The 26,531-nt window shown below is 33.1% G+C and overlaps 4 protein-coding genes across 4 annotated transcripts; 3 read left to right on the top strand and 1 right to left on the bottom strand.

Moving 5' to 3' along the window:
* Window positions 1–583: 583 nt before the first annotated feature.
* LOAG_17536 (hypothetical protein) lies at window positions 584–5,836 on the bottom strand (the record flags this gene model as incomplete). The annotated part of the gene is made up of 3 exons (XM_020450196.1): window positions 584–800; window positions 2,175–2,324; window positions 5,547–5,836. Coding segments are annotated over 3 exons (657 nt in total), but the record flags the coding sequence as incomplete, so codon positions are not given.
* A 6,596-nt stretch (window positions 5,837–12,432) lies between these two features.
* LOAG_02961 (hypothetical protein) lies at window positions 12,433–15,410 on the top strand (the record flags this gene model as incomplete). The annotated part of the gene is made up of 8 exons (XM_020446180.1): window positions 12,433–12,629; window positions 13,009–13,187; window positions 13,470–13,601; window positions 13,694–13,782; window positions 13,883–13,981; window positions 14,145–14,245; window positions 14,584–14,727; window positions 15,072–15,410. Exons 1-8 carry the CDS (start codon window positions 12,516–12,518, stop codon window positions 15,408–15,410), a joined length of 1,197 nt encoding a protein of 398 aa, XP_020303445.1. The 5' UTR covers window positions 12,433–12,515.
* Window positions 15,411–23,384: 7,974 nt separating this feature from the next.
* LOAG_02962 (hypothetical protein) lies at window positions 23,385–23,779 on the top strand (the record flags this gene model as incomplete). The annotated part of the gene is made up of 2 exons (XM_003138499.1): window positions 23,385–23,442; window positions 23,643–23,779. The coding sequence occupies 2 exons, from the start codon at window positions 23,385–23,387 to the stop codon at window positions 23,777–23,779; spliced, it is 195 nt and encodes a 64-aa protein (XP_003138547.1).
* A 998-nt stretch (window positions 23,780–24,777) lies between these two features.
* LOAG_02963 (hypothetical protein) lies at window positions 24,778–26,051 on the top strand (the record flags this gene model as incomplete). The annotated part of the gene is made up of 4 exons (XM_003138500.2): window positions 24,778–24,981; window positions 25,108–25,212; window positions 25,503–25,649; window positions 26,001–26,051. The coding sequence occupies exons 1-4, from the start codon at window positions 24,856–24,858 to the stop codon at window positions 26,049–26,051; spliced, it is 429 nt and encodes a 142-aa protein (XP_003138548.1). The 5' UTR covers window positions 24,778–24,855.
* Between the last annotated feature and the right edge of the window lie 480 nt (window positions 26,052–26,531).

Genomic DNA, 26,531 nt, shown 5'->3' on the forward strand with positions numbered 1-26,531 from the left:
GTACGATACAGTAGTCATTCTGGTATTCTGGTACACTATAACATTTGTCACGTTGTATTCCAGTAATTCATTTTAATGTTATCGCATATAGCACCTTAATCATTTCAATCAATACACGTGTGGCTAGACGTTAAGAAAATTATTCGTCGGCTCACATAACAGTCATCTACCGATTTTTTCTTCTACCGTTCAAAATTTATGGAAATCTCACAGTTGTAAAGAAAAATTTCCGAAGAGGATTTCTAGATTACGAATGTAAATTATAGCAGTCATAACAGAGGAACAACAACCGTGACATGCAAGTTATGGAATAGAAATTTGGGAAATACAGAAATACTTCCCGACCGATGAAATTCAAAGTAACGAGAAATTATTGATCAAACTGCAATTTAAATTGCATTCAGGAGAAATGATTGATTAAACTCATTTTAAGAATGGATCAGGAAATTAAAGATATTCTGTTGACTTCCTGCCGACTACTCGAATGAAGACATTGCACAGTTCGGCGAAATCGAGTTAGATAAAGGAAACTGGATGGGAACATACTATTCAAGTTTCGAAAAGTTTTTGGAAAAAGGGACAAACCTCCAATTTTTAAGACTAGTCGTTCCGTTCGATCTAATCTAAGGACACTGATTGGTTGATTTCTCATCCATTCCTTCCACTCACTACTGTTGTCCTGTTCTGTCTTATCACCCTTATCGATATCACCATTGGTTTCATGCATAAAACCATCACTCCTTCTTGACAGGAACTGTAAATAACGCTCTTGCGCTGTACGATCGCTTACCATATTTACACTGAAATATGCATATTTTGTAAGGTTTTTTTTTTTTTTTTTTTAAGAAATCCAAATGTGACTTCTTTCTTGTTTTTCTTCACACAATTTACAAGCAAATTATCATTTATTTTGAAGCAAAAATGATAGGCTCATATTATTCCTGTCGAAATGAATAAAAAGTTGCATAATTGTCCTAATGATGATGACACGGATTAATCTTTCAGTTATGATTCAGTTCCAATATATTTAAATAAATACGTTTAACAGATTCATTCAGCCATGAGAAACATTGGTTTTTGAAGCAAATGGCCTCTTGAATTTTTTCGAAGTCTTCATACCTACTTAGTCTATTGCAATCAATCAACTCAACTCAAAAGAATTTCTAAGAAGTGTTGTTAATTATCAAACTGTCCTCTCCTCTTTCATCTACTTATTTGGTTAGATAATTTGTATAAGAACAGATCAGAAGGGATCAAACATATGACGAGAAACGCAACTGTTCCTATCGTATTCAATACTAAATTAGGGAGATGATAATAAAAATGAGAATTTATCTGGAAAAGGACAGATATTTGCACAGAAAAATGGGTCCATTAAAAATTATGCAAATTTTACTTCGGAATAATTGATGAACAAAATGAGAAATTCAAAGAAACAAAAATGGGAAATAGAATGAATACAAAGAAGTAAAATTTGCTTTTACCGCATTAAGTCAGTCTTTTCAAGTAGAGGAAATTAGAAGAGTACGGTAATTGTTCCCAAAAATTCACACTCTGTGAAATTTGAAAATCCTTTTTTCTTGGTTTTCTCAATGACGAATTTTGAATATCGTTTAAAAATATGCAAGAAGATTCAACAAATTATCAAATTTTAAGGAAAACTATGGAACACAGCAGAAATTGATTATCCGATAGGCAGATGATCTTTAGGGGTGAAAAGTGGGGACAATCAATCTCGAAAATAAAGCCTTTTTTTGGCAAATTTCTCTTTCTATCGTCCATTTCAGTGGTGTGCAGAATAACCTTGCAGAAAGTCAGTTGGTTTTCTCGAAATTTCATGAAATTTCAAAATTCCTTATCATTCCCTGATATTGACAATTTTTCTTTCTTTTAATCCAAAATGAGTTAACGGAAGAGATGAAAGCAATGCATTCCTGTAGAGAATTTCATCTTTATAACCAGAAATGATTATTTACAGATATCAAACATGCTAAAAGTAACGTTATCTTGTATTAGATATGTTTCCAACAGATTCTAAGAACAGTCACATCTGTTGACCTAAAGTTACTTTAGATGGACCAGGGAGGTAACTTAACCAGCCATGACAGAGATTCCTGAATTTGACATGTCAAATCTCAATTGTACTGATTGATTGTAGGATGGTCAAAACATACTCTGGTTCCGACATATGCCGTATCTGGATAGCGGCACTTCGAATATCCTGCAGTTGCTCTCGCTGTTGTTGTCGTTGTTCATCTGTACAGCTCGTTCGCATCAGCTGCAAACTGCGCTCACTATTGCGTAATGAACACTCGTATAGACGCCTAGAATCAAACATGCGCTTTTGTTTTTCACTAATAGTTTTCTTTTTTTAATTCAATTCTTTGGAACTTAGCTAATTCATAGCGACAGGGAATTTTGTACAATCGTGGAATTTTCCCCGCCATATGCCCAAACGTAACTTACTTCTCTTAAAAGATTTCTTTTAATTCAAAGCAATTTGAAAATGCATTGCCCGCCAATCTCGAGCCGATCCCAGACTCTCTCTCTTCCTTTCTCTCTGTTCTTCTCTCTCCTTTTGACACTCTTTTGTTTCCTTTGCTTACGCAGCTCTAATAATACCTTCATTACATTTATACCAAATTTTTGAACCACAGTTCTCAAAATTTATTTCCTCCGAATGAAAGAAGTAAAAGGGATGGATGACTCATCGGTCTAGGAAGTGGTTAGCTTAAAAAAACAAGCTAGTAGATATTTCGCAATACTTCCATTTAAGGAATGAATGTTTTTCAGTCTTGCATTAACATCAAACCAATCATTTCCCAATAAACCGAACATTGGTATGCAATAAATTTTAAAAGTAAGCATTGTGAAATGAAATGGGAACAGTTTTCAATCTGTCGGATACATCACTATTGCATATATTGATTGATATTGCTTAATATCGCATAAAATAGTAAAAATGAGGGAATGAACAACATCATTCAGCTAGAAGAAACCCGAATGGAGTAATTTGAGCATAAAACGTCCGATGAGTTAAAGGTTTCAATTTGAAACTACTAATTAAACCTGAATGGAAGGGATAAATCAAACTGTTTTTACTTCGAAAATATCATCGATGAAGTTCATAATTGGAAACACTTCTGATAGTTACTTGTAATGAATGTAATAGAAGCGAAAGCTATGATCGATATTATGCAAATACTGTTGGATAATATGGTACAGACTGCAATGATCTGGACCTATTTAGGGTACAAATTAACCATAATGGCATCATCGTTAACGAAAAATCCATAAAAATCCGGTTAGTTTTCGGTTTTACTGGTTTCCTGGCAAATTTCCTCACTTGTTTTTCTATTTTTCTCAGCCGTTTTTTCAAAAATTAATGCAAAAAATGTTGATTTCATATCAAAATTCTGTTCACGATGAATTTTTAGTAGAGATAACAAGATATCAAGATTACTATTCCAGTTATACAGGCCTTACCTGTCCCAAGGAATCTTCGGGATTCCTATAACCTTTTAAATATTCCACGAATATCAATGAGCCTGAAATCTCCCAATGCTTCGTTTAAAGTATGGAAAAAGTTTAATTTCAAGAAATGCATGAATGACTTCCCAATATTCTACATGTCTTCAGATAACTTTCATAACTATTCCATTCCTGCCAAGGTCTTCAGAATAACATCCAAATAAGTAACTGTAGTCAGCTAAAGATGGTTTAAAAGTCAAAGAAAAATTACTTTACTTTACAAATCAAATGAAAAAATTTGTCAACGGAGGAAACGGATCCATGGCAAACTTCATACGGACGGATAGAGCTTGGAAAGAAATGTGAAAGTCAAGGTATAAGGCTATTTTGAAGCAAATATATTTATTCCTTTAAAAAATCGTTGAGGCTCCTGTAAAAATAATATATTCATATTGCAGCAAAAAACAAGGTCAAATGTCAGCAGATTAATTCATGTACAAACCTTCGAACTTTTCTCCTTGTTTCCGCGTTGGCACTAGGAAAAATAAGGTTAAGATATATAATTCTGTTGTTAAACTGCATTTAACATCCACTGTTAAAATCGTGCAGTAGAAAAAAGATTGGAAAAGAATCGCATTAAGTTAATTTCAACTTCAGGAATACGGGTCAAATGGATTGTAAAGAAATAAAATAATGATAATTTAATATTTCTTGGAATTCGATCTTATTTAAAAGGAAGATCACTTCAGTAATATCAAACAAGAATTTTCCAGGAAATCAAATCCACCAGTTCCTCGCAAATTAACAATTATTAGCAATAAATGCTTTATTCTACAATACCTTTCTTTTTTTTCTAAACTTTCAAATGATTTATTAAATGAGCGCTGTCGGACAAATGCGCATTTATTACCGGGACAAATGCGCATTTATTACCACGAAAATCACTTAATTCCTAATGCTCTAATTCTAATCAAGAAAAAGACATATTTGCATTTTTCTGAAATTACCACATCCGTCAAGATTTATAACTGCGAAAAAGATCAGGTAGATGATGAAATAAATAAATGTAGGAATAGAGCCTTTCTGCGTTATATCCCGACTAATAGATATGAATGATTTGAATACTCCAATTTTATGATCAATCTAAGAATTTAGTAATGGAGTTCTTTTTTTAGAGCGAAATGAGGAGTAGATGGTAAGTGTCAAATTACGAAAACGGAAATTTAAAAAAAAACGGAAACTTAAAACTACAAATTAAAAGACTTTAAGTGATGAGAGAGAGAGAGAAAAAAACATTGATTATTATTAGTGTTTTGAGGAGAATGAAATAATTAAAACTGGTTAGCATTTTGTGAAATTATGTGTTGTGATAGATGTTGAAGAATAATGTTACTTTTGCAAGGGAAAACTTGTTCCATAAATTATTCCATAATAAGTTATTCTTCCATGAAACATTCTCGGTTTCCATTTCAAATTATCGCTTTTTTCTTTAAAAAAAGAAAATTTTCTTGTTTCAATTCTTGAAAAGTAGTGGCATTTATCAGTAGATAAAGAAAATCGATGGAGGACAAAATGATTGTTTATTTAAGCAGAATACATATTCGTTGCATTCCTTCCATTAATATTAAATTCTAATATGAATTCCGATGATCAATATCGCACTCATAGATGATCTCACGGGATCGAAGAAACTCTATGTGTATTCAAATTTAATTTTTGAATGAAAGCATTTGTTGAGGAAGAAATGAAATGAACAAATCACTTTTATGTACAGCAGTTAGGATGGCTTTTTATAATTTCTATAGCTTTTATTTCCTGTTTTTTGTTTCAATCTTCAGTCTTTCGTTGTTACTAAACCAAGAAAATTTGGTTTTTACAAAAATTTTAAAATAATATAGTTTAGTGATGACAAAAGTGCATAAGTTACATCAGCAGCTATATCAGAGAGAGAGGACGAGGGAGAGAAAGAGAGAAAGAGGGAGAGGGAGGGAGAGGGAGTTTTTGAGATTAAGTGAAACAAATAAGAATGAAGTAAATAAATATATTTTAGAATTTAGAAATCATGAAATACTAACTTGCGCAATGTATTCCGCTCCTCTTTAATATAACGCAGTTGATCACCATGATTTACAATATCAGCAGCGGAATTTGCTAATGCCTCTTCGGATGTCTTTTTTGTGGATCGTCCGATAGTCCAGAAATGAATATTGCTAGTGGAGAAGAAGAAATGCTTTTTGGCAGTGTTAGCACGAGACTGTTGTGGCAAAGCGCAACTGGAAAGGCTGATTTCTGTAGAAGATGATGTTGGCACCGAAGACACTTTTTCTGACTGTGGCACCGTAACATTGCATTGATGACTAGCCATCTCAAGTGTAGATTCGAAAAAATTTGAATCTTTCGCTTTATTGATTGCGATTCTTACAGTAACCAACTGTTAATGTAACAGTTTCACTTCCAGTTCTTTTTTTTTTGATTATGCCAGATGTTTTCATCGGTGTAATCCCCAATAAAAGCTCTGTAAAAAAATACAATGAATTCGAAACAAGGGAAATTATTTTTTTGGCAGTAATGAAAAAGAAAATACCAAGAACAAAAACCACACCACTTTTGCAGCAATATCTTTATAAAGTGAGCAAGATGATGAGTAATGGATCATCGTGCCGAATTCATTAATTAATTATGACGATTGCTAGACTGTAAGCAAAGAAGAGAGAGGGGAAAAAAACGAAGTTCTGGATAAGATTTCAAAGTGATTACGACGTCCTTTGGTCACAATACACAAATACACTGTGGACGTTGAGGTATCCCCGCTAAGCTTAATGCGTCAGTTGGCTAGATTGTCAGTGTTTTGGTCAGTGTGCTAAGAACTTCCGGAGATATGTCCTGCCCTGTTTCAACACATCTGGCTTTGTTGCACTTCTACAATAAAAGATGAATACTTAATTGTGATTTACCATAGTTCAAACAAAAAAGAATCTAGCAGAGACATACTGGAAGAAAGAAAATTTAATTAGAAAAGTGAAAAATCAGTTAGGCATAATTAGCGGCAATGATAAAAATAATAGACTTTTCAGCGTCAAAAGAAACTTTGGTCCAATCAAGTTGAAATATGAATTTAGGGTTAGAATGCTCACGCAAAATAAACAAAAAAAAGGGCAACGAGTTGATGGATGTGTGGAAAGTAGTTTCGTAGTTAATTCGAAAAGTAATTTAGTGGTGTGAAACGTTCAGGAACAACCAGAATAAAGTTCTGGAAAGTCTTATTTCACCTGTTACCTACCCAGTCCTACCAGTTGATCAGGTGGAAAAATGATTCCATCGACAATTGAAGATATAAAACGATGAAAAGACCAATAAATTATGACGCAATTATTATAATTGCTGTTGCACAATTTTTCAAAAGTCATCTGAGAATTACCTTTTCTACGGAATTATTTCAATTATTGATCGTTTCATCCATCACAATTAATATTTAAAACAAAACGAACAGAACAAAAGACTTCCAGTAAAGATAGTTACTTTTCTGAGAGAAAATTTTGAGGACAAAGATCAAACATATTGTGAGGAGTTAAAAGCTCTCAGACACCTTCACCAATTAATCGCGTTAATTAATTCCAAACTGCTGTAAAGCATTAGTCAAAATTAGAACTGCAAAAAAGTATCTGTGCTAACATTCTCTGCGTTGTAGCACAGTCAGTTTCTAAATGATTGATTGTCGATCATTCTTTACTGCAAAATTTTAAATCTCTAAAAATTTGACCATTTCATTTGCTTAATTTTTTCTTTTAAAACTTATCCATTTTTTGCACTTTTATTAAACCTAAACTGCCTTTATCGATTTTACGATCTCCACTACCGTCATCTTCTGTAGCACGAAAAAGTGGCACCTGTCGCCTATCGCCCATTCCGATACCTGGTTATATCAAATTAGGTTAGAGGAAGGAAAATGTCGATAACAATCATTACATCTGGAACTTCTGATTACTGATAAAGTAGCGGGGGAGGGAGAGCAAACATTTACCTTGTATTATCGTTATCGCAGTATCCCACACATTGAATAGTAACAGTTAAGTATACCTTATTTATGCTAAACTTAAATGAAATAATCACTGCCATAAACAAATAGGAAAAAATCGATTAAAAAAAAAAATCTTTTTGAAATTTCAGAGACCTCCGATGATGGCGTTCGTTTTGCGTCGTACTAATTATAGATTCGTTTTTTTTTACGGTGACTCATAACAAATTTGTCATACAACAGATGTAGTCAGGATAGAATGGAAGGGGTAAAGAGTGAGGATGTGACAGGAAGGAAGAGTTCGGGCGACAGGGAGGGTAGAAAACGGGGATGCGTGCTGTGATTTCATTTCAAAATGGCTAATTTTGATGGATTTTCCCATTTCACAAGATGATTATTTCCCACCAAGTTCGTGACAGATATTTTTAATCGTCTTATTTTATCGCAATATTTCCATCTCCTTCGTAATAGATCCAGTGACCGGAAAATTGACCTTGACTAGATCACTGCCAGTTTAATTAGCATACAGCAAGTCTACGTTTACTTTATAGTTGCAAAAAATATATCTAATATAAAAGGTTGTGTATCAGCTTAATGGATGCTTACACTTGATATCCACGTTGATTATCAGGGCTGATATGTGACAGTGTAATTTTGGATGACTACAATGAACGTATAAAAGCTAAAAACTGAAAGTATTAAAATGGACAAAAGGTATCCAAACAATAATCGCCCAATGGGAAATTATCCATTGTTGGATGAATGGATATGTCACTTCTTTGTGAGATACTATACTAACAATCCCTTTATCCCTCTCAGATCTTCACCAGATTTTTTCTTCCATTGAAGAAAATAACAATGTCATCAATACACCACATTAGCAATTAAAATATTTAGATACTGAATCAAATCTTGAATGAAATATCGACAATGTGTCATGAGATTTGTGAGAGTATGCATAGTTGAAGAGATAAAGTTTTTGGTCTAAATAGAGGTAATTGGTAAAGAAGACTGTAATGCTAACATGTGTTTCAAAATGAATTTCACAGATATGAAGAAATTTGTCCCGAAAAGTTTTTTAAACAGAAAATATACTGTATAACGAAAGGAGATGGTACCATTTAAGGTCAGAGTTTGCAGAAATCAACTGCATAAGGATTGATAACAGTATCTTTGTATATATTTGTGAATCTCATTTATAGAACTCGCGATCACGAGTTTACATGTTTAGCAAATAAGGAAGACAACAACTGGATGAGAGCTTACTCCTCAAAACTTCGAATTCGTGGGAAACTGCGCTTGCCGGAAACTTAAAAGCACTTAGTGACCAATTCGGGAAAAAACTCTTTCTTTTCCTCCCAACAATGAACATTTCATTTCTTTCTTCCACTTCTCATTTTCAGCTATTTGTTGCTACTTATAAAGACGAACAGTGACAAAAAGTGACAAAGGCCGGAATCGACAGATTCGAAAAATGTAGAATTAAACCTTATGAAATTTTAAAAAAAAAAAGCTTTTCATAGTGCATGAGCACCATTATCAGTCATAATTTCCTACTGATTCAGAAATACAACACGTCTTCTTATTTGTTAAATTAGTAGCAGTTCCATGAAAATGACATTTGACGGTCATTTAATTGTCACACATACTGATATATTCTGAGAAAAAAATTACGAGCACAAATATGGCGCATAATTATTCGTCGGTAGCATGAAGATAGTCAATTCTTCCTTCATTCAAGGATTCGTAGTGGAAAGGTTATTAAAATCAGACAAGGTAGTATTTCACATTTAGTAGACTAATGCAAAAAGACTATTGGATTGTAAATTGTCAAGAGAGTACTTGAAGTTTCTATTACTCTTCCGACAATTCCGATGATTTTGACAAATGATATTTTCGAAAACACATTCATCATGGTTTTGTAGAGCATGGAATATTTTCAAATGTAAAGTAAGCCGTAAAACTTGTCAAAAGAATAATGGTTTAAACCAAATATTTGGGGCAGAGCATGAAAGAAGAGCAAATTAAATAAACGAATGAGTCAGAAACACGAGCAAATTTAAAAATTACATTTTTAAAAACTAAAAGGGAACCAAAAATAAAACAGGAATAAAGGGAAGTCTATTGATTGCCGTACAGTTTTTTAAATTAAAAACCAAAAAAGAAATTCAGAAATAAAATTTTCAGCTTAAAATGGAAAGGTGAGAGGAGGACTGGATAATAAAAACGAAATACAAGTGACTTGTATTTCAATGCAGAATAGAATGTTGCACAGACCCGATCTGTGATGATCGAAGGTGCAGCTAGCTAGCTGTTAGCATCAGGAATGTACGTTAATCGATTTATACGGTAAAGAACTTCGAACACTGAATGAAAACCGATTTAACTCCTCCCGTCAATCGGTGAATATTTGCTTGAAGTGAAGTGGATGATGTGTTGCGTCGTAATTCGCTTATGCTAAATTTTGTCACAGGCATGCAATGGATAGGCGTAAATTTGTAAAATTAATAGGCGTAAATTTGATCAGTTTAATTGCTAATTCTAATTTGAAACATATCTTTGAAAGAGGGAAAGTTTGCGGTTCCATTATGTTTGATAAAAGATGAGAATGTCAACGAATGGAATGCCAATCAGTTTGGTGGATAATATCTCTGTGAAGACTTTGTAATTTTTTTATACTTTTTACGAAAAGCGCGTAACTTGATAACTTCAAAAGGTGAACTTTTAAGTTCATTAAACTTAACGATATTAACGAAAGAAGCCGTGAAAATGAAAAGAAATCCATAGCAGGATTTGAACAATATATTTGACAGTTTCGATGACAAACAAATCAAGCTAAAAAACAATAAACTTTTAGTTCAAATGGGAAGTATTGATTTTAGAAAGAAACTGTGTTGAATCAAACATAGGTACTTGCATACAAATCATGCTTCATGTCAAACAGTTTGATCTGATACCTAGGAGCAATTGGCAAACCTTGGATTTGTTCCTTCAGATAAGCTATCTATGAAGGAGCAAAGCCTAAGGGTGAAAACAGCAAACTGCATCTTCATATGTTCGACCAGAATCGTTCAATCATTCAGTGCACTGCAAAAGCGCAAAAGTTGACTATGTTTGAGTACGAAGAGGAAAAGTTCAGGATTTCGATACCCATGCCAACTGGTAAAAAGAAAACAAACGAAATTTCCAGTGTGAATAGTTACAATTTGAAGAGTAAACAAAATGTTTGAGAATGCATTAAAATGTGCAGAAATGTGCCATTGCAAATTGTATTGTACATTTTGAAAGAAACTCCATCATTAAATCAACCATCGATTAAATCACCGAATGAAAAAAGTTCTCCTCCTATTCTCTCGTTTCATTCAATTCTGCCTCATTAATTCCCTCTTTTGAATTTGTTTGAAATATTCTAAATCAGAGTTTCTAAATGAATTTGAAAATATTTTGCAATAAAATGCTATTGCCGTCCTGAAAGAATACTTGAATTCCCATTTACTATTGAGAAAAATGGCTGAACCAAAGGAGAACTTGTCTATCAACATTCCCTGAACGAAAATAAGAGCTTTTTCCAAATTTTAAAGAATATATTCTGTAAAAATTCAAAAGTCATCAAGAATAAAATCCCACAGAATAATTTAAAATCAGGTTGAAAAAACTCCTGCTAGAACAGGATAGAAATATTGGAATTTCAAATCCAAAACATTATAGCCTGAAAGTGGGACTTAATGATATAAGAATATATGAGCGACAATGAAATGATGTCATAAATTTTCCTTGTTTGTCTAATTAGGTAAATGAAGAGTTTTGAATGGTTGCCATCATCAATGATTGGAATGTATGCCGAGGATTCATTTAAAAACGGCAATTGTTACTCTGTTACTCAAAGCTTCTGATCTATAAAAACATCAACAGGCTCTTCTTGTTTACTGTCATCCAGAAGATATCAGAAATATGATAAATAAATTCGCAAATTGTGGGATTTGCTTTTAAGGAGATCGATGGAAGAACAAAACTCACAGAACCCTTCATTTTGAATAGTTCATAGTAAATCAGAAAAATCGGAAACAATTGAATGGTAGGGAAATACATGAAAAGACTTTCCCAAAAATCAATAGCGACAGAAATTGCAACAAAAGTCACTAAGTTATTTTTGTAATTGAACGTTTCGCAGTGATGGCTGTAAGATACTGTCGGATATAAATGATAGAACTGAAACGAAGAAAAATAAAATAAAGCAATAATAAAAGCGAAAATGCATATTATGTCGAGAATGTCCAATAATGTTCTGTGAAAATTACATCACGTAAACAGGTAATCCCTGTGGAACAGTAGGCATATGCGTCTTGCTAATGTGTAATGTTCGTGATGTCTAGAGTGTTAGATTAAAAGCACTGGAAATTCTATCAGTTGTACTTTCCTGTTAGAACAATGCCTAACTTCTGAACTCTTTTACATCTGGGATGTGCAGTGACTCATAACATTTCATCATTCGTTGCATGCAACGGAGATGCGCGAACATGAAGACATACTGGTGAAGAGATTGAAGTAAGATTCTGCGGTGGGATGGAATTATTCTTTACGAGATGGGTGATTTTTGGTATAGTGTGTAGTTGTACTTTGTTTATTTTCTTTCCTTACAGCATATTGGAGGACTTGCAGTATGGAATTTTTGTCCCGAAAGGCTGATGCTTTGAAGGGTTTAATTTTAGGCAGGCAAGGGATTCTCCGAAACATGTTTTGATCTTTCTTAAACTCGACTAATCCTTTTGCAAATGTTATTTATTATCACAGTTTGCAGCAATTCTCTTGGGTCATCTCTTTGTGATATGATTATGTCTTTTAAATATTCATTTTATCCTTTGACATTTTGGAAAAAGCTGGAAATTTGGTAAGAGAAAGATGATAAGTTCATCACTAGTAGATGTCGGATGTCTTTTGAGGTGGCTTATATGGTGAATTTTTCATGAATTCTCATTCTTGTGTCACTTTTGTTCAGTGTGTTCGAATATTATCGATTTTGAAATAGGATATGGAAAAAGCAATCAATTCAGTCAAGCTAAGCCAGCCCTCCAGCAGAAAGATGAATAAAGCAGCATTTAACAAGAGCATTTCCAAAACTGATAAGTTGGTTAAGCTGTATAAGGTATGTCACTGTAGCACGTATGCTAACATTATCCTTGTGGTTAGAACAACTTTTACATTTTTGCTTCTTCCTTGATGATTTCAAAGAAACGCGGGACAATTGCCCACTATATCTGCCTTTTAATTGTTTTGAAAATGTACCTGTTTCCGAACAGCATAAAACAGGACTGGATTTTTGGAATTTTGATCTTCTAAAGTCATATGAGACACAAATGGTTTTAACCAACAGATAGATTAAAGAAAATGACGTGATGCACTTTTTCGCGATGCTTTTTTATGTTCTCTTTTTAATGTCTCGTACAAATTTGTCTCTTAATTTTTCACATAGGGGATGATTACTTCCTCTTGCATTTCTTGTTGAGATGTTAATGTTATTACAGCAATTGAGAGTGGCGATAACGAAATTGGAGAAACGAGAAATATCATTTGGTGAAGATTACGATGAACAATTTGAAGAGAATTGCAACAGACGTCTGCTGAAACTTACGCAAAAACATTTACGAATTCATAAATATTTGGTTCGAAAAGGGATTTTCGTTAATGATACAGGCGAGACCATGTGAGTCTTGCTTTTCTTGTCTGTTATATTTCTACAGAAATTCACATAGATCTTTCAAAGCTACTGCAACTTTTCGAATATACTAGATCCATATAATATCATACTTTGACTCTCACTTATTAGAAGAAATATTTTTTTATACCAACAAAAAGCATTTCCAAGAATATGTTTTATGTCGTATGACATGGAGCACTTGCTATTTCCAATATTTTATAAGTTTGCACAGATTTCCTGTTTGTACATCATAACATTTATGTCGTTTTGAGGAATATTATTTTATAGTCTTCCTGACGTGAAGCCAAAACTGATAATAACTTCGACCGGTGTTGAAGACTTGAACATCCTTTTGACTGAATATGTTAACCAAGAAACTGATTCTGAAGTTCTGGGCTGTAAAATACGAGTACCTTACAAGTGAGTTAAGATTAGATCATTGTTTGCTTGAAGTTTTTTTTGGAAAGTATATAGTATAATTTGTTCTGTTTTAATTCATTTGAAATTCTCAGGCATGTTACTGTAAACGATGTGAAGATGTTGGTAGACAAACTGAAAGGAACAAACACACAGCTTTTTCGAGATGACCCTTTAGAATTCGGTGAGTATTCGGAATTATCACAATTGTAAACAATCAAGAGTGTATTAATTTGTTGTAATTTTGGAATCATGATTTGTTGTTTGCAGCCGTTCATTTCTAGATCAATTGATTCAAAATATTGCATGCGAAGTAAATAAATTGGTGAAGCGATTTATTGAAGATAATCATCGGATAGGTCTTGTTGACTGGACGATTTCAGGTATAACTAATATTTTAATTCAGCCTTATAGCTTGCATCTTCCTCTTATCATAACATTCGCTTACCTGCCTTACATTGTTAACTGCATTAGGATTGATTCGGCAGTTCTATATCCATGTCGCATTTATTCTTTGTTGGATTTTATTACTGACATCTTTTTTAGATCACGAAAGCGAATGCGGAAAATCGCCATCTACATCAGCTGATACAGAAGGCAAAGAAGAATATGCGTTGAGTGTTCCAACCTGGGATATTGCTAATATGGTAATCTTTTGAAAAAAAAGCCAATAAATGGGAAAGTTGATGGTGAATGGAGGTATTATCCATGTGATATGAAAAATAGTTGTAATTAAATGGCTGCATCCACGTCCTGAGCCATTGAGCTTAAAGTGCTAATCCTCATATCACATTTCATTACGTTTTGAGTTATATTCTGTAGTATTAGAAATTTCTTCTGCATTTGCAATGACGATTCTTCTACGAGAAAGTCATGAAAATGAAACAGTATAAGTCAAATAAGTGGCCAGTAATTTGTAAAGATTGTCATGTAGTGATTTTACTTACTGTTAGAAAGTGTTCGGAACAAAGCTTATGCTTTACAGGAATTGCATGAGGCATGTAGTCGAGGTGAATTAGACTGTCCGGAACCAGAAAACAGTGGTGATATAGTTGATACCGAAATGTCACCGACTGTTGATGAGGAAGAAGAAGATGGAGAGGCATGCGAGGATGATGCTCAAGACAGTGTATCAGTTTCTTGAATTCGGAATTAAATAGCGCATTAAATTCAGAAAATCTCGGTATTTGTATAAATGTAATTGCTGTTTCAAAACTTGGTGATATATACAGCGATTCAAGCGATTTGTGACATGATTCGGACGAGGTGTCACAATGTTCTGTTTTTGTAACTGTGATGGAAGAAGAATGGCAATGAATCTCATGAAACATAAAGCCTTAAGTGAAATCATTGCTGTCACATTTAATTGCATCGGCGATATGCATTTGTCATTTTCTGTAACTTGATTCAACCCATTCTTCTTGAAGCACATTTAATTTGTTTCAGGATTTCTATTATCTTTTGATTCTATAGGCTAATGAAGATATGGCGAATGAAAATAACGTGTCTGATGACAGCTGCTGCATTGTCGAAGAACAGACACATGAACGGTGTGAGAGAAGTGAAGATAGCGATTGTTGTATAATCGAAGATGACGAAAGAGTGACCTTAGATGGAATTATAAACGAAGATATTGAAAACATCGAAAATGACGGAAAGGCGGCCTTAGAAGGAGTTGTTAACGATGGTATCGAAAACATGGAAGCAAATTCAGTGAGTATGAAAAACCCGTCGGAAAATCAAAAGGAAGATATGGAATTGGATGGAGTAATAGTTAATAGTGATGACGATTGCTGCATTATCGATGATTGACAAGATTCAACCTTTAGCATTTGTTTCGTGATCTGATATATCATATCAAAACAGCATTTAGCAAGTTTTTAAAATTAGATTTTTAGCAAACCTTCCATTAGAAATCCCAACCTTTTTTTTGATGACTCGTTTTGGAAGTTTCTTTGTTTTGAAGAAATTTTCGTTTTACAGGTATACTGATCTGTTTTTGAGCAAAGTCCTGTGATAATCAGTTATTTTATTTTGTCAACCGCAATTACGAATTGTCAAATTACCAAAAAGGAGTTTTTATGGAAATCTTTACCACTATTTATAATTTATCTGTATTTTAATGTTATTGCGATGTCTAAAATTCAATTTCTATTAAAATTAACCAGATCAGTCATATTTATGTCAATGTTTTATTATGATAATATGTTCTCTTTATGTTAGAACTTGGAAAGCAATAAAATATATGAAATCGTTTTATAATTCTACCCATTTGAAAACATCTTGTTGGGAATTTCCCGTTGTTTGCCATAACAAACCTAAACAAAAACGTCATTTTAGTTCTGCTGCATTTACATGGTGCGCTATATTTTGTGAGAATTTTTTTTTTTTTTTTTGAGATTACAAGGTGTTGGCGAGATTTGGCTATTATACATTTTCCGTTAAGGATCGTCTTTTACAAAATTTGGATGACTGGTGTGTTTAAGTAACGAAGAAACTTTTCTGAGAGTTGAATCAAGATCTTTTAGGTCTGGACATCGTCAACAACAGAATTGACGTTATTGGTACCATTGAGAATTCTTCAAACAAACTGTTTAAGAGAAGACGTCTCCTTCTTTAATAAACAATTTTATTTTATGAGACGAGTAAACATTGACACGTCAGTGATTAAAATACACAATTTAATGGTGGAAATGGTAAAGGAGGATGACGATGAATGGTACAATGTGAATGGAAAAACAGGATGGTTGTTCAACGATCCATCCATTATTTCTTTAATTCTTTTTGCAGCTTTTTTTTGGAAAACCCATTTTTGAAGTTGTAATGATTTGATTGGTCCCAGTTTGTTTCATTCCCTACTAAAGAATTGTATTCAAGCATAGCTTTAAAAGGGTTCCAATTTCTTTTTCGTTCTGGACCGATTGAATTTCAAGAAAGCATTGTGTAGCGTAATTAGATTGGCGACAAAAAATCGATAGGGAGAGAATGGATAAAATGAGAAAAGGTTGAAGTAGTTGGGATGAAGAAATCCATCGGTTGGCTTATAAGATTTGTTGGCTTACTAAAACGCTAAATTTCGTTTTAATTTTATTGAAATAGTACCATAGAAGAATATTTTGCATAATGAATTGCCCTAACAAAAGTGTTGTTTGGTTTCAATATTAAATAGCTCATAAAAATACAGTAGCTCTTTGGTTAGTTTATTTCATTGCTATCACTCATTTACACTTACCACAATGTCTCCGAATTCAACTGATTAGAACCACTGAATTCCAACTTGCTTAGCATCTATTTCGAACTGCGAGTTGATTCATCATCAGTTAATTTTGTTTAAGCTTGAAAAATATATTCACCTCACATCAACATAGAGATAGGAGTTGAGGCTACATGTGCCGTAAAATCTTTTGAACATCGTTAAATACATATTGAATGCTTTGCTATGATATACTTTCAAAGAGTATCATTAACGATCTTAATAAGCAGTTTCCATTCCATATGCTTCGAAAAAGTAACAACAGATTTTTTCTTTTTTTTGCATTCATCTTCAACAAATAGTACATTTCGCAGAAAAATGAAACTTTTACAAATCGAGTAGAGTTAGCTTAGGTAAAGCTAAATTTTATAAAACTCGATTGAATTTCGAGTCATTTTTGGCGATTCAAATTTAAATTGAATTAAAAACTTAAATTAGAGTTTAAAAAATGAAAAAAAGTTTAAATTGGAGTTTAATTTGATGAAGCTCGATGAACTTCATTTAAGTCGGATCTTTTGAGCTTATATTGCGGATGGCATAGGGTGGCGAACCATAATGTTCATTAATTACCGAAAGAGGAAACATAAGGTAGAACAGCTGTTTCCTGTAATGTATTGCAGATGTAAGGTTATTTGCCCTCGCTTTTTCTCGGGTCACTTCACTTTCATTTTACTCAACTATTAATCCGAACTAATTATCGAAGAAAACTTCTTTCCAATCTTTCTCTTACATTTTTAGTGGAATATTCGTATCCTAGTGAATTGTTTTATTGAAAATTCAAGTACATCATCATGTGATTTTAATCACTTCATGATTATTGTGCTTTCCTTTTGATTCCTTTCTTCAGGTATATTGTGTAATGATCCTTCAGATATTGTTCTTCTCAAAAGACTTCCAAAATAATGACACTTCTAAATCATAGATTTGTCGCTTCTAAGAATTTTCATTTGAAAATGACAGGATTTATGAAGAAATGATGAAAATATATTTATCAGATTGAAGAGGGATATTTCTTTTCATCAATAATGCAATTTCTTTAATTACAATACAAGAAATTGACAGCCATAGGAGATTAATGTGACATTATCGTACTTAATCTTGATTACTTCACTCATTAAGCGAATAATGCTAAGTTATCGGTTAAAAGAATATTGTCTTTCCAAACAAATGAAACATACTTGTCTCCAAATAATGCCTTTTTGGCTTACTTATATTTGTTGGGATATTTATTGCTTTAGTACTGTTTACCCATCTCTTGTACAGTTCTGTTTTCCTGTTTGGATTATATGGAGGGGGAGGGGGAAGAAAGAAATAAAAAAAAGGAATTTAGGCTTGCAGATTTCAGTTTTCAGGTTTCATGAGACTTCTATGATTATCGGATTACTATTCTTCGTGATGTTCGATGATCCAGATATTGTAATTTTTGCTGTTGCGGGACAGTAAAGTGAGCGTTATTCAATTAATACATACTTAAATATCGTTGATATGGACGGCAAGATCAAAGAGAGAACTATTGAAGATGAAATGAAGGAAGGTTAGGGTAAGGTGTAAGAGTAAATAATGTCCCAATGACATTATGTGGGGTTGTTGGAAGATAGAAAACCTAGAAAAATAGTTTAGTTTTTGAAGAAGTTTGGAGGAGTAATGGCGAGAAATTGTTGAGTTTCCTTGTGTGACTATACTGCCTAAAAAGATTCTCCCATGGCAAGCAAGCATTCGAGTTTGAATCGACACCTGCCTGATATATTTGCCCCGTTGCCCCCCTAGTAGCAATGTAGAAGGGTAGACAAAGCAGGATCCAAGAGACGATAATTAATCATTAGGATGGGAAATTGAACCCTCGCACATATTTCTCCTTAACCCCTATGAATCTTCGAAAAAAGCTCTCTCAATTGGTCAATTCAATTAACTCTCACAAAATAAGGCTCTTCTATTTAGCAATGTGTCTATAATTAATAAATATCAACGTACATTACCTTGGAAGCGACGACTTTTTAATCAAATTCAAGAAAAAATAAAGGGAAAAAAGACTTAATATAACATAAATATGAATGTTCCTTGCAAAAGAATTCTTCATATAATCAGAGTTCTACCCTTTGACCTTTAACCTTCCCAGTTCCTTGGAGAATGTATCCTTCACATCCTACTTCTACTAAGTGATACTTATTGAACCGTTAATCTGATTCTTGTTATCAAGGAAATTTGAGTGGATCAAAAGATACGAAATGTTTGTCTGTAAAGATCGAATTGTTGTGTGTGAAATAAGAGGAGACAAAGGAACCCATTGCTAATCAAGCGAATTTCATTGGAGATGGCGATTGTTGGTGATTCGGGAATTTCCATATGATCTCTGTTCCTCTTCTACAGTTAAGTCCATGGTGTTGACCATTACATTTATATCATATATGCATGTTTCTTAGAATTCTTATTCCATTACGATCATTAATTAGTGCTTCTCTAATTACCGTCATCACTTGTCGGCTTTGCTCACTCTCATCTTTGTCTGAATTCTGAATACAAGCTTTACAAAAAAAAAAAAAAAAACTCCAACAATTTAGAGTGACGAATAGTGGGGAAAGTTATTTGCAATATATGACAGTTAGACGTCCTTTCCGTCATAAAAATGATTGAAAACATAATCCATCTGTTTATAATATTTAAAATATATTTCAATTTGATGAATTAATTGTGGTTTCAAAGTCGGGGTAATTATAATGTAAAGATCAAATCAGTAGTTGACGATACATGTTGGCAGGTAAGATGGAAAATTTTATCAGTATCGGAAGAAAGAGCAAAATCCTTACATATATTACTGTTGTGACAATCAACTATAAAAACACTGTTTTATTTTAAAAATCTGAAATTTTTGAGATAATCTAATCCTAAAAAGAAATATGTCAATCGTTATATGGATAACAGTGAATTTTTAATTTTATTCAAAAAGAAATAAAATTTAAAGATACTTAAGCCGATAAATTAAATTCAAAAGATAATCAGGAATATGTTGAATTTGAAGCTTTCTCTTCATTTTCCGCAACATTTTTATAGCTTCTAAACATTTGGCCATAATTCTAAACAGTGCTTCCCTTCAATATAACTTCGTAGAATGTTTTGAAGCATCCACAAAACACTTCAGTTACGATGTATCTAAATAAAATTATGTGATTTTTTATGCTTTCATATTTTTCTTGTTTTAGGGAGACTCAAAGCTTTAGCATTTGATAGCTTCTTAAAAATCCAAAATTACACGAAAAATTCATCGAGAGATAAAAGTAAGAATCCTGGTAATCAGAATATTTGTAGACAAAGATCGTATCAGTGATTAAACAGCGAGGGAAAGCAATTTTCTCCTTTTGTTTAATCCCTTGAATTTTTTTGCTTTGAATGAAATTTCAGAAAAATATGTATAGTTGTTGGTGAATCAGAAGGTTTAGATTCGATCAGGAGATTAAATGGTTGTAGGGTGACTGACGGGGTTGTTAGGAATGGTAGATCCTCGCTCGGAAATTATAATTTATAGGAGCTGAGATCGCGTTAGTGGAGAAGATTTATGTCATTTATACCCTTAGTGTTCCTTGGCTAAGCATGAAGAATTATCCAGAATGAAAACATTTCTTTGAAGTGAGAAGCATATTTCACTGATCTTATCCGGCATCACATTAGCTCAAGATCGCAGATTAAACAAGATAATGTCTGATCACTAATACCAAACTATCCTTCCAAAAATTTTAAAATTTTGAGTTTGAATTCAGTAATTTTCATTGGAAATTACATGAATGAAGAATGAGAAGCACTTTATAAATTAAGATAGTTTACCATTTTTTGAAGGTACTGAACTAATAGAGTACAAAATTTAGGCTTTAGAAATTATAGGACCAAAACAAGAGATTATTGGGAGACAAAAACGATCATAAGACCGAAAATTAAATTGTTTTCTGTTTAGAATTCTGGATCATACGAAATTAAGACTATTGGGATGAATCTAAACATCTTCCAAGGCCATATTTCCACTTCGAATTGCAAACAGTTTTTCACTCTACAAATTAAACTGTAAAAATGTGCAATTTAATTTTCAAAATTGGCTGATTGAAATTATGATTCCATTAGCTAATGACTTCTACGCGATTTAATTCAAGTCAAAATGTGTCGCCAACAATTTTCGGAAAAAAAAAGTCCAGAAAAAGAAATTTGTAGTTGTTCTGAAATTCTATCCATCGTTACAACAGCATTTATCACGTGTATTATTCACTAAGGGATGACACATTTTGAGTATGTTACGATTATTTAACATATTTTAATATCTCTGTCAATCTGGTAAACCTGTTCAAACAAATGTCAAAGAATTATAGCAGTTATGTAACAGTGTTGTTTTTCTACATGTTTACAGTAATTTAGGAAGTGTTTTTTAGAGAGAAGCGAAAAGTTGAAGTATGGTAGAAAGTGAAGAAGTAGTTAATTTATTTCAAGAGGCCGAATAATTAATGGTATTAAATTGATTGATCCGATCCGAAAAGTACCATTAATAATTCCTTTTTCTTCTTCTTGAATTGAAACCGAGAAAAAAAATCTCTTCCCTCATTTTTTGGTATTGTCAAAAAAAGCACAAATCGCTTTCATTCATATATCTGATGACTTAAGGCAACATATACAATATACTGGTATTTATGTTTACATGGCAGATGAGCCAAGCAACGTTATTGGCTTCTTTTACACTTCCGTATCCAACTTTGGTAAAATTCGGCGTTTTTATTGCATAAATTGATTGAAGGAAAGATAGCAAATCTTTCATAAAAAATTTGAAAATTGAGAATGAAGATGTGGATGGGAAGAGGGAATTAAGGTTAAATGTTGGAGGGATGAGTCATATAACTCATCATGATTGAAAAAGATCCTCAGGTAAAATTTCGACTATCTTTAAAAAGCACCGCTTTTAAGAGTGATGAAAAAGTGGGGACAGAATCTTTCTTTCATCTTCGTGATCATATCGATTTCACTCCCTTCCATCCCTAAAAATTGTTTCATTCTTTTGAAGGAAACAAAATTGTTGTTTGTAGTTACATAGAGGAATGCAATCAGTGACGAAAGAAAGCTATGATGATAGGAGGGGTTGAATGATAGCATGATATTAGAAAGAGTGATAAATGTCATCACATTCAACCTTGCTGATTAACTGAACTCAATTAGATTGTATTGATTTATTTCCTGCAATGAAACCATTTCCCTCGGTCTTTCTGTCTGTTTTTCTTCTTAGGAATAAATAAAGGTGAAAATGAAATTCAATCACAAATAAATGAAGCTTTGTGAGAGGACAAAGACGACATGTCCGGAAGATGAGCAAGCCGCAAGTGGGCGGTTATCTTTCATGCTCCTCTCTTTAAAAGTCTTTTACTAAAACGCTCACTTTAACTTGTTACGATTTAGAAGCAATCGTTCGTCACCTCTTCTTACTTCACGAGACAGTACTTTCTAAATGACTGTGAAAAGAACTTAGCAATAGACATACCCTTCTGATCTATTTCAAGAAAAAATGAAATTGAAAGATTTGCATAACTGTGTGCTGTATCAGGTATCTGTCCTGTCTATATTAACGAATTCTTACAATATCTATTGCAATGGACAATAGAAGGCAAGGCTAGAAAAAAAAAAAAAGGTGTGATAAAACTGTTAGCGAAAAGGATTGCCGCGCCGTTTGTCCCTATTTCAACTGATAATTTTATACAGCAACAGAGCATCATTATCAGAAGGAAAGAAAGGCGAAGATGTGAAGGAGGGAAAGGATCGGATGAATTCTTCCCTCTGAATGAACAATTTCAATTGAGTTGTGACTAATTTTGACAATTATTATGCTAATTTTCACTTTATCTTTTCTTCTTTCCTATTACGTATAAATTTACTGATTTCGGGGGAGCTTGCCGGTATGTTGCAGTGTTTTTATTTTTTGATATTAGGTCACTGTGACACTGATAACAACCTTTATCTAATTCTTTAATATTTTAAGTTTTGTATTTATGGGAATCTGTGCATGTTCTAGCTCTTCAATTAACCGCTGTTGGAAGATGTGACAATGTGTGAGACCCGGTCTGTCCGATCTCATGTTCGGTAAAAAATAGTTTTCTCAGCGGGTGGTATTAACAGTTTGTTTTTTTCTTTTTTTTTTTTACGGCAGATTGCATCATCATTTTTCCGCTCCTTCGATGAAATACAAACTAAATTGTTGAGAACCGTAAAAACGAATTTGTATTTCTTTACCGGAAAAATAATTATCTTTAATCCCGCGAAATGAGAGGAACAATATTCAACAGATATCCAAATCAAATCACTGTTCTCCAGTCATTGTTTTTAAATGGGATAAATGACCAGCTATCTATCAGTGATAATCGCTTCCAATTAGTGCTATGAATTCTTATCAAAGCAATTCATTCCCGATACCCTTCTAATTCTCTGCTTAGTCTATTCCATCTGGTGGTGATAACTTCGGTAACATACTGATAACGTATCAGAATAAATGAGGTAAAAAGAGTAAGGGGAGAGAGATGGACCCAAAGATTGAAATGACACCAAGCGATGTACACCGTCTGTTGCTTACTCTGGGTAATAAATTTTGCTTTCAGATATAAAATATTGGCCATATAAGTGGGAATACTTCAGGCAAGGGTAAGCACACACACACATACATACACACACATACACACACATACAACATACATACACACATACACACATACATATATATACATATACGTGAAGAGACATACACACACATACGCGAACAGAGGAGCGGAAGATTTTAGGGGCGGAGTGGAAGGATTGCTTACGCCGTCGATGGTGTGGCGGCGATGATTGGGAATCGAGCGTTGAGCACTGTCGCAACGTTCAGCAAGGTTCAGAGGCTTCTCTTACTCGCTCGCTTCAATTTATAATCCTTTAACTTAAATGAATAATTCCTGGAATAGTACAGTATACTACCGGTCCCAATTTCTACCTATTCATCTCCTCATCTACCTGTTCTTTTGTCTTATCTCTCTACCCATCTATCCAACAAGTTACCGTTTTAATTATTATAATATCTGTGAGATACCGTCTATTTACTTACCTACCAATAATTGTACTGATGTAACAGATGGATGTGGTAGTATCATTCAGTAGAATGGTGTGTTGATATTGCCATCTACGTTCCACTTTATATTGATTAGGCTTGGATATGATTCAAATTCATTTGGCTTAGTTAAGATATGAAGATTTTGAGATTTTCTTAATGCCAATGGGAACTATCAGGAGTTATTTCGGGTTTTATTTTAATAAGTTGGGTAATTAATTTCTTCTCACTCCTTAATGCTTCCCTATATCTTTACATATAGTAACTTTTCGCATTATCTTTCATTTTTTTTATCTCTTCCATCCTCTTCCTCAATTACGTTCATTTTTTTTTATCTAAATTAAGCGAATTCTTCGAGTGCCTTTTCAGGAAAGTTTAGATATTTAGTTGCTCCTTCTCTCTCTGTTCCTCCCCCTCCCTCTCTCTCTCCTCTTCTTCCTTTGTATTTTATTCTTTGCAATGATGAATTTTTCATTTACTTCAAAAGTAATTAATAAAATAATCAACCATAAATTGAATTAATCATCCTTAATCACTCACTCTCGTTGAGTTTACGTAGCAAGGTGGACTGCTAAGAGTGAGCCAAGGAGTATTGCCAAGGTAGGCTGCAAGCAGTGAGCCAAGAATTATTGCTTATCATAAATGAAATTATGCTGAATTGATTACGTCAATACGTATTTAACGGTTATTCTGTCAAAAAATTCTCCCTCCCTCAAAAGGAAAAATTCCCGCAAATTTTCTCACTCTTCATTGAATATTTGTGTTATTTCATTCATTCGTTCATGTGGAATTTGAAATAATTTGCATATTTCAAGTAATACCTTTCTAGATTTCAGACTATAACGAGTAACTCGGAGGGTAATTTCGATATTATACGGTGAAGAAGTGCCTGATTGAACGGCCAGTCGATGTTACTGCGAACCACAGCAAATCAGTCATTCTGTCATAATTCCATACTTGCCTCATTATTATTATTATTATTATCATTACTTTTGCTATGTGCTAAACAAGTCACAGCGTCGATTTTTGAACAGGTTTTGAAATTTATGGATTTGTAAGAGGAATAGATGGAAAAGTTACTTTCTTTACTATTCTAAGATTCAAATTCAACCGCCAACAACCTTCAATTTTACAACTGCTTTTAGCATTTCAAATTTCAGGCCAGTCGAAGCCGCTGTGAGCCTATCGAAATTCCGTTATGTAAAGATATTCCATACAAATATACTTATTTCCCGAATTCGTTGCTACAGCCTGATCAACAAAGTGTTGGTTTTCCCCGGAAAACGTTTTTTAAAGTTCCATAATGTTCTTCAAGTTTATTGCTTATTAGAAATACCAGAAAACGAATTTAATATTCAAATCTTCAAGTTCCCTTTATGATTCTGTTTTGCTTAGAAATGCCGACAAGACAAGTAACAATAAAGACATTAATGATCTAATCTAATTTGAATCATTCCTAAACATATTTCAATTTCCCATAAGCATTATAATGAAAAAAGTTTTTTTCACTAATCTAATCATGAAATATTCACGGTATTTCGTCTTGGCATTTTAGCTACAAACCCAAACGGAGCATTTTAAACCGTTGATTAAAACGAATTGCAATCCGCACATCAAATTTTTCATATGTAGCGTATTTGCACCAATGTGTCCGGAACATATGCCTCAAGCGGTAACCAGCTGTCGGTCTGTATGCGAAGAGGTATTAATTAGTAACTTCTCATAAACAAAGTTACGAACCCACCAATTAATTATAAGCAATATCATTACTTTATAATTTTAAATTTCTCGACTTCAGCCTTACTTTTTAAAAGTAAGTTTAAATAACAATCTTACCTGCATAGCACCTTTATGTCTGAGTTGTTACAAGACTCTGCTTGTTACTGCATCAGATAACCGTAATATAACAAGTAAATTAAAGTAGATCTATTTTTTGTTTAAGGAATCTCGGTGTTAAATATTCTTTCAAATTTTCATATTTTTTAAAAAGAAGTTATAATTTTTTACTTTCTCTTCAAACCATGCCTTAAAAAACATTTTTCATTTCGTTCAGGGAATGTATCCCATTAATACCTGTTTGTATCATTTATCATCATGGCATTAAACATTCATTTTTTCCCAATATGGAATTAACAAAGGAAAATTTTCTTGATTTAAAAATCTTTGATATAACCTATATATTATGGAGGAAATTTGACTTCTCCAATGCAGCATAAGCTTCTATCTATTGAAATATATTTTGGTGGATGTTTTGATAATTGATGTGCACTTTATAGCAATGGCGATAACATAACATTCATTTTTGTTTACTAATGTATGGATGATGAGGGTTTAATCATAAACTGATTGTTATGAAGAAATGGTTAAGGTTAAAACTTGTCACATTTCTAGCCTTTCATTCTAATCATTTTTGTGAAATATTTTGAAATAATTACTTGTAAATTAGCATCATTTGGCCAATTCAATACTTCTTTCTTGTCCCATTTTTGTCAGTTTTTAGTTTCGTTTCAAACTGCACTTTTCCTACAAAAACAGCCTTCTTTTCTAATAAATTTTGAGTTAATGGCATTGGAAGTAGCAGCAA

This window comes from Loa loa (assembly GCF_000183805.2).
Source record: "Loa loa unplaced genomic scaffold supercont3.89, whole genome shotgun sequence".
NCBI lineage: Eukaryota > Metazoa > Nematoda > Chromadorea > Rhabditida > Onchocercidae > Loa > Loa loa.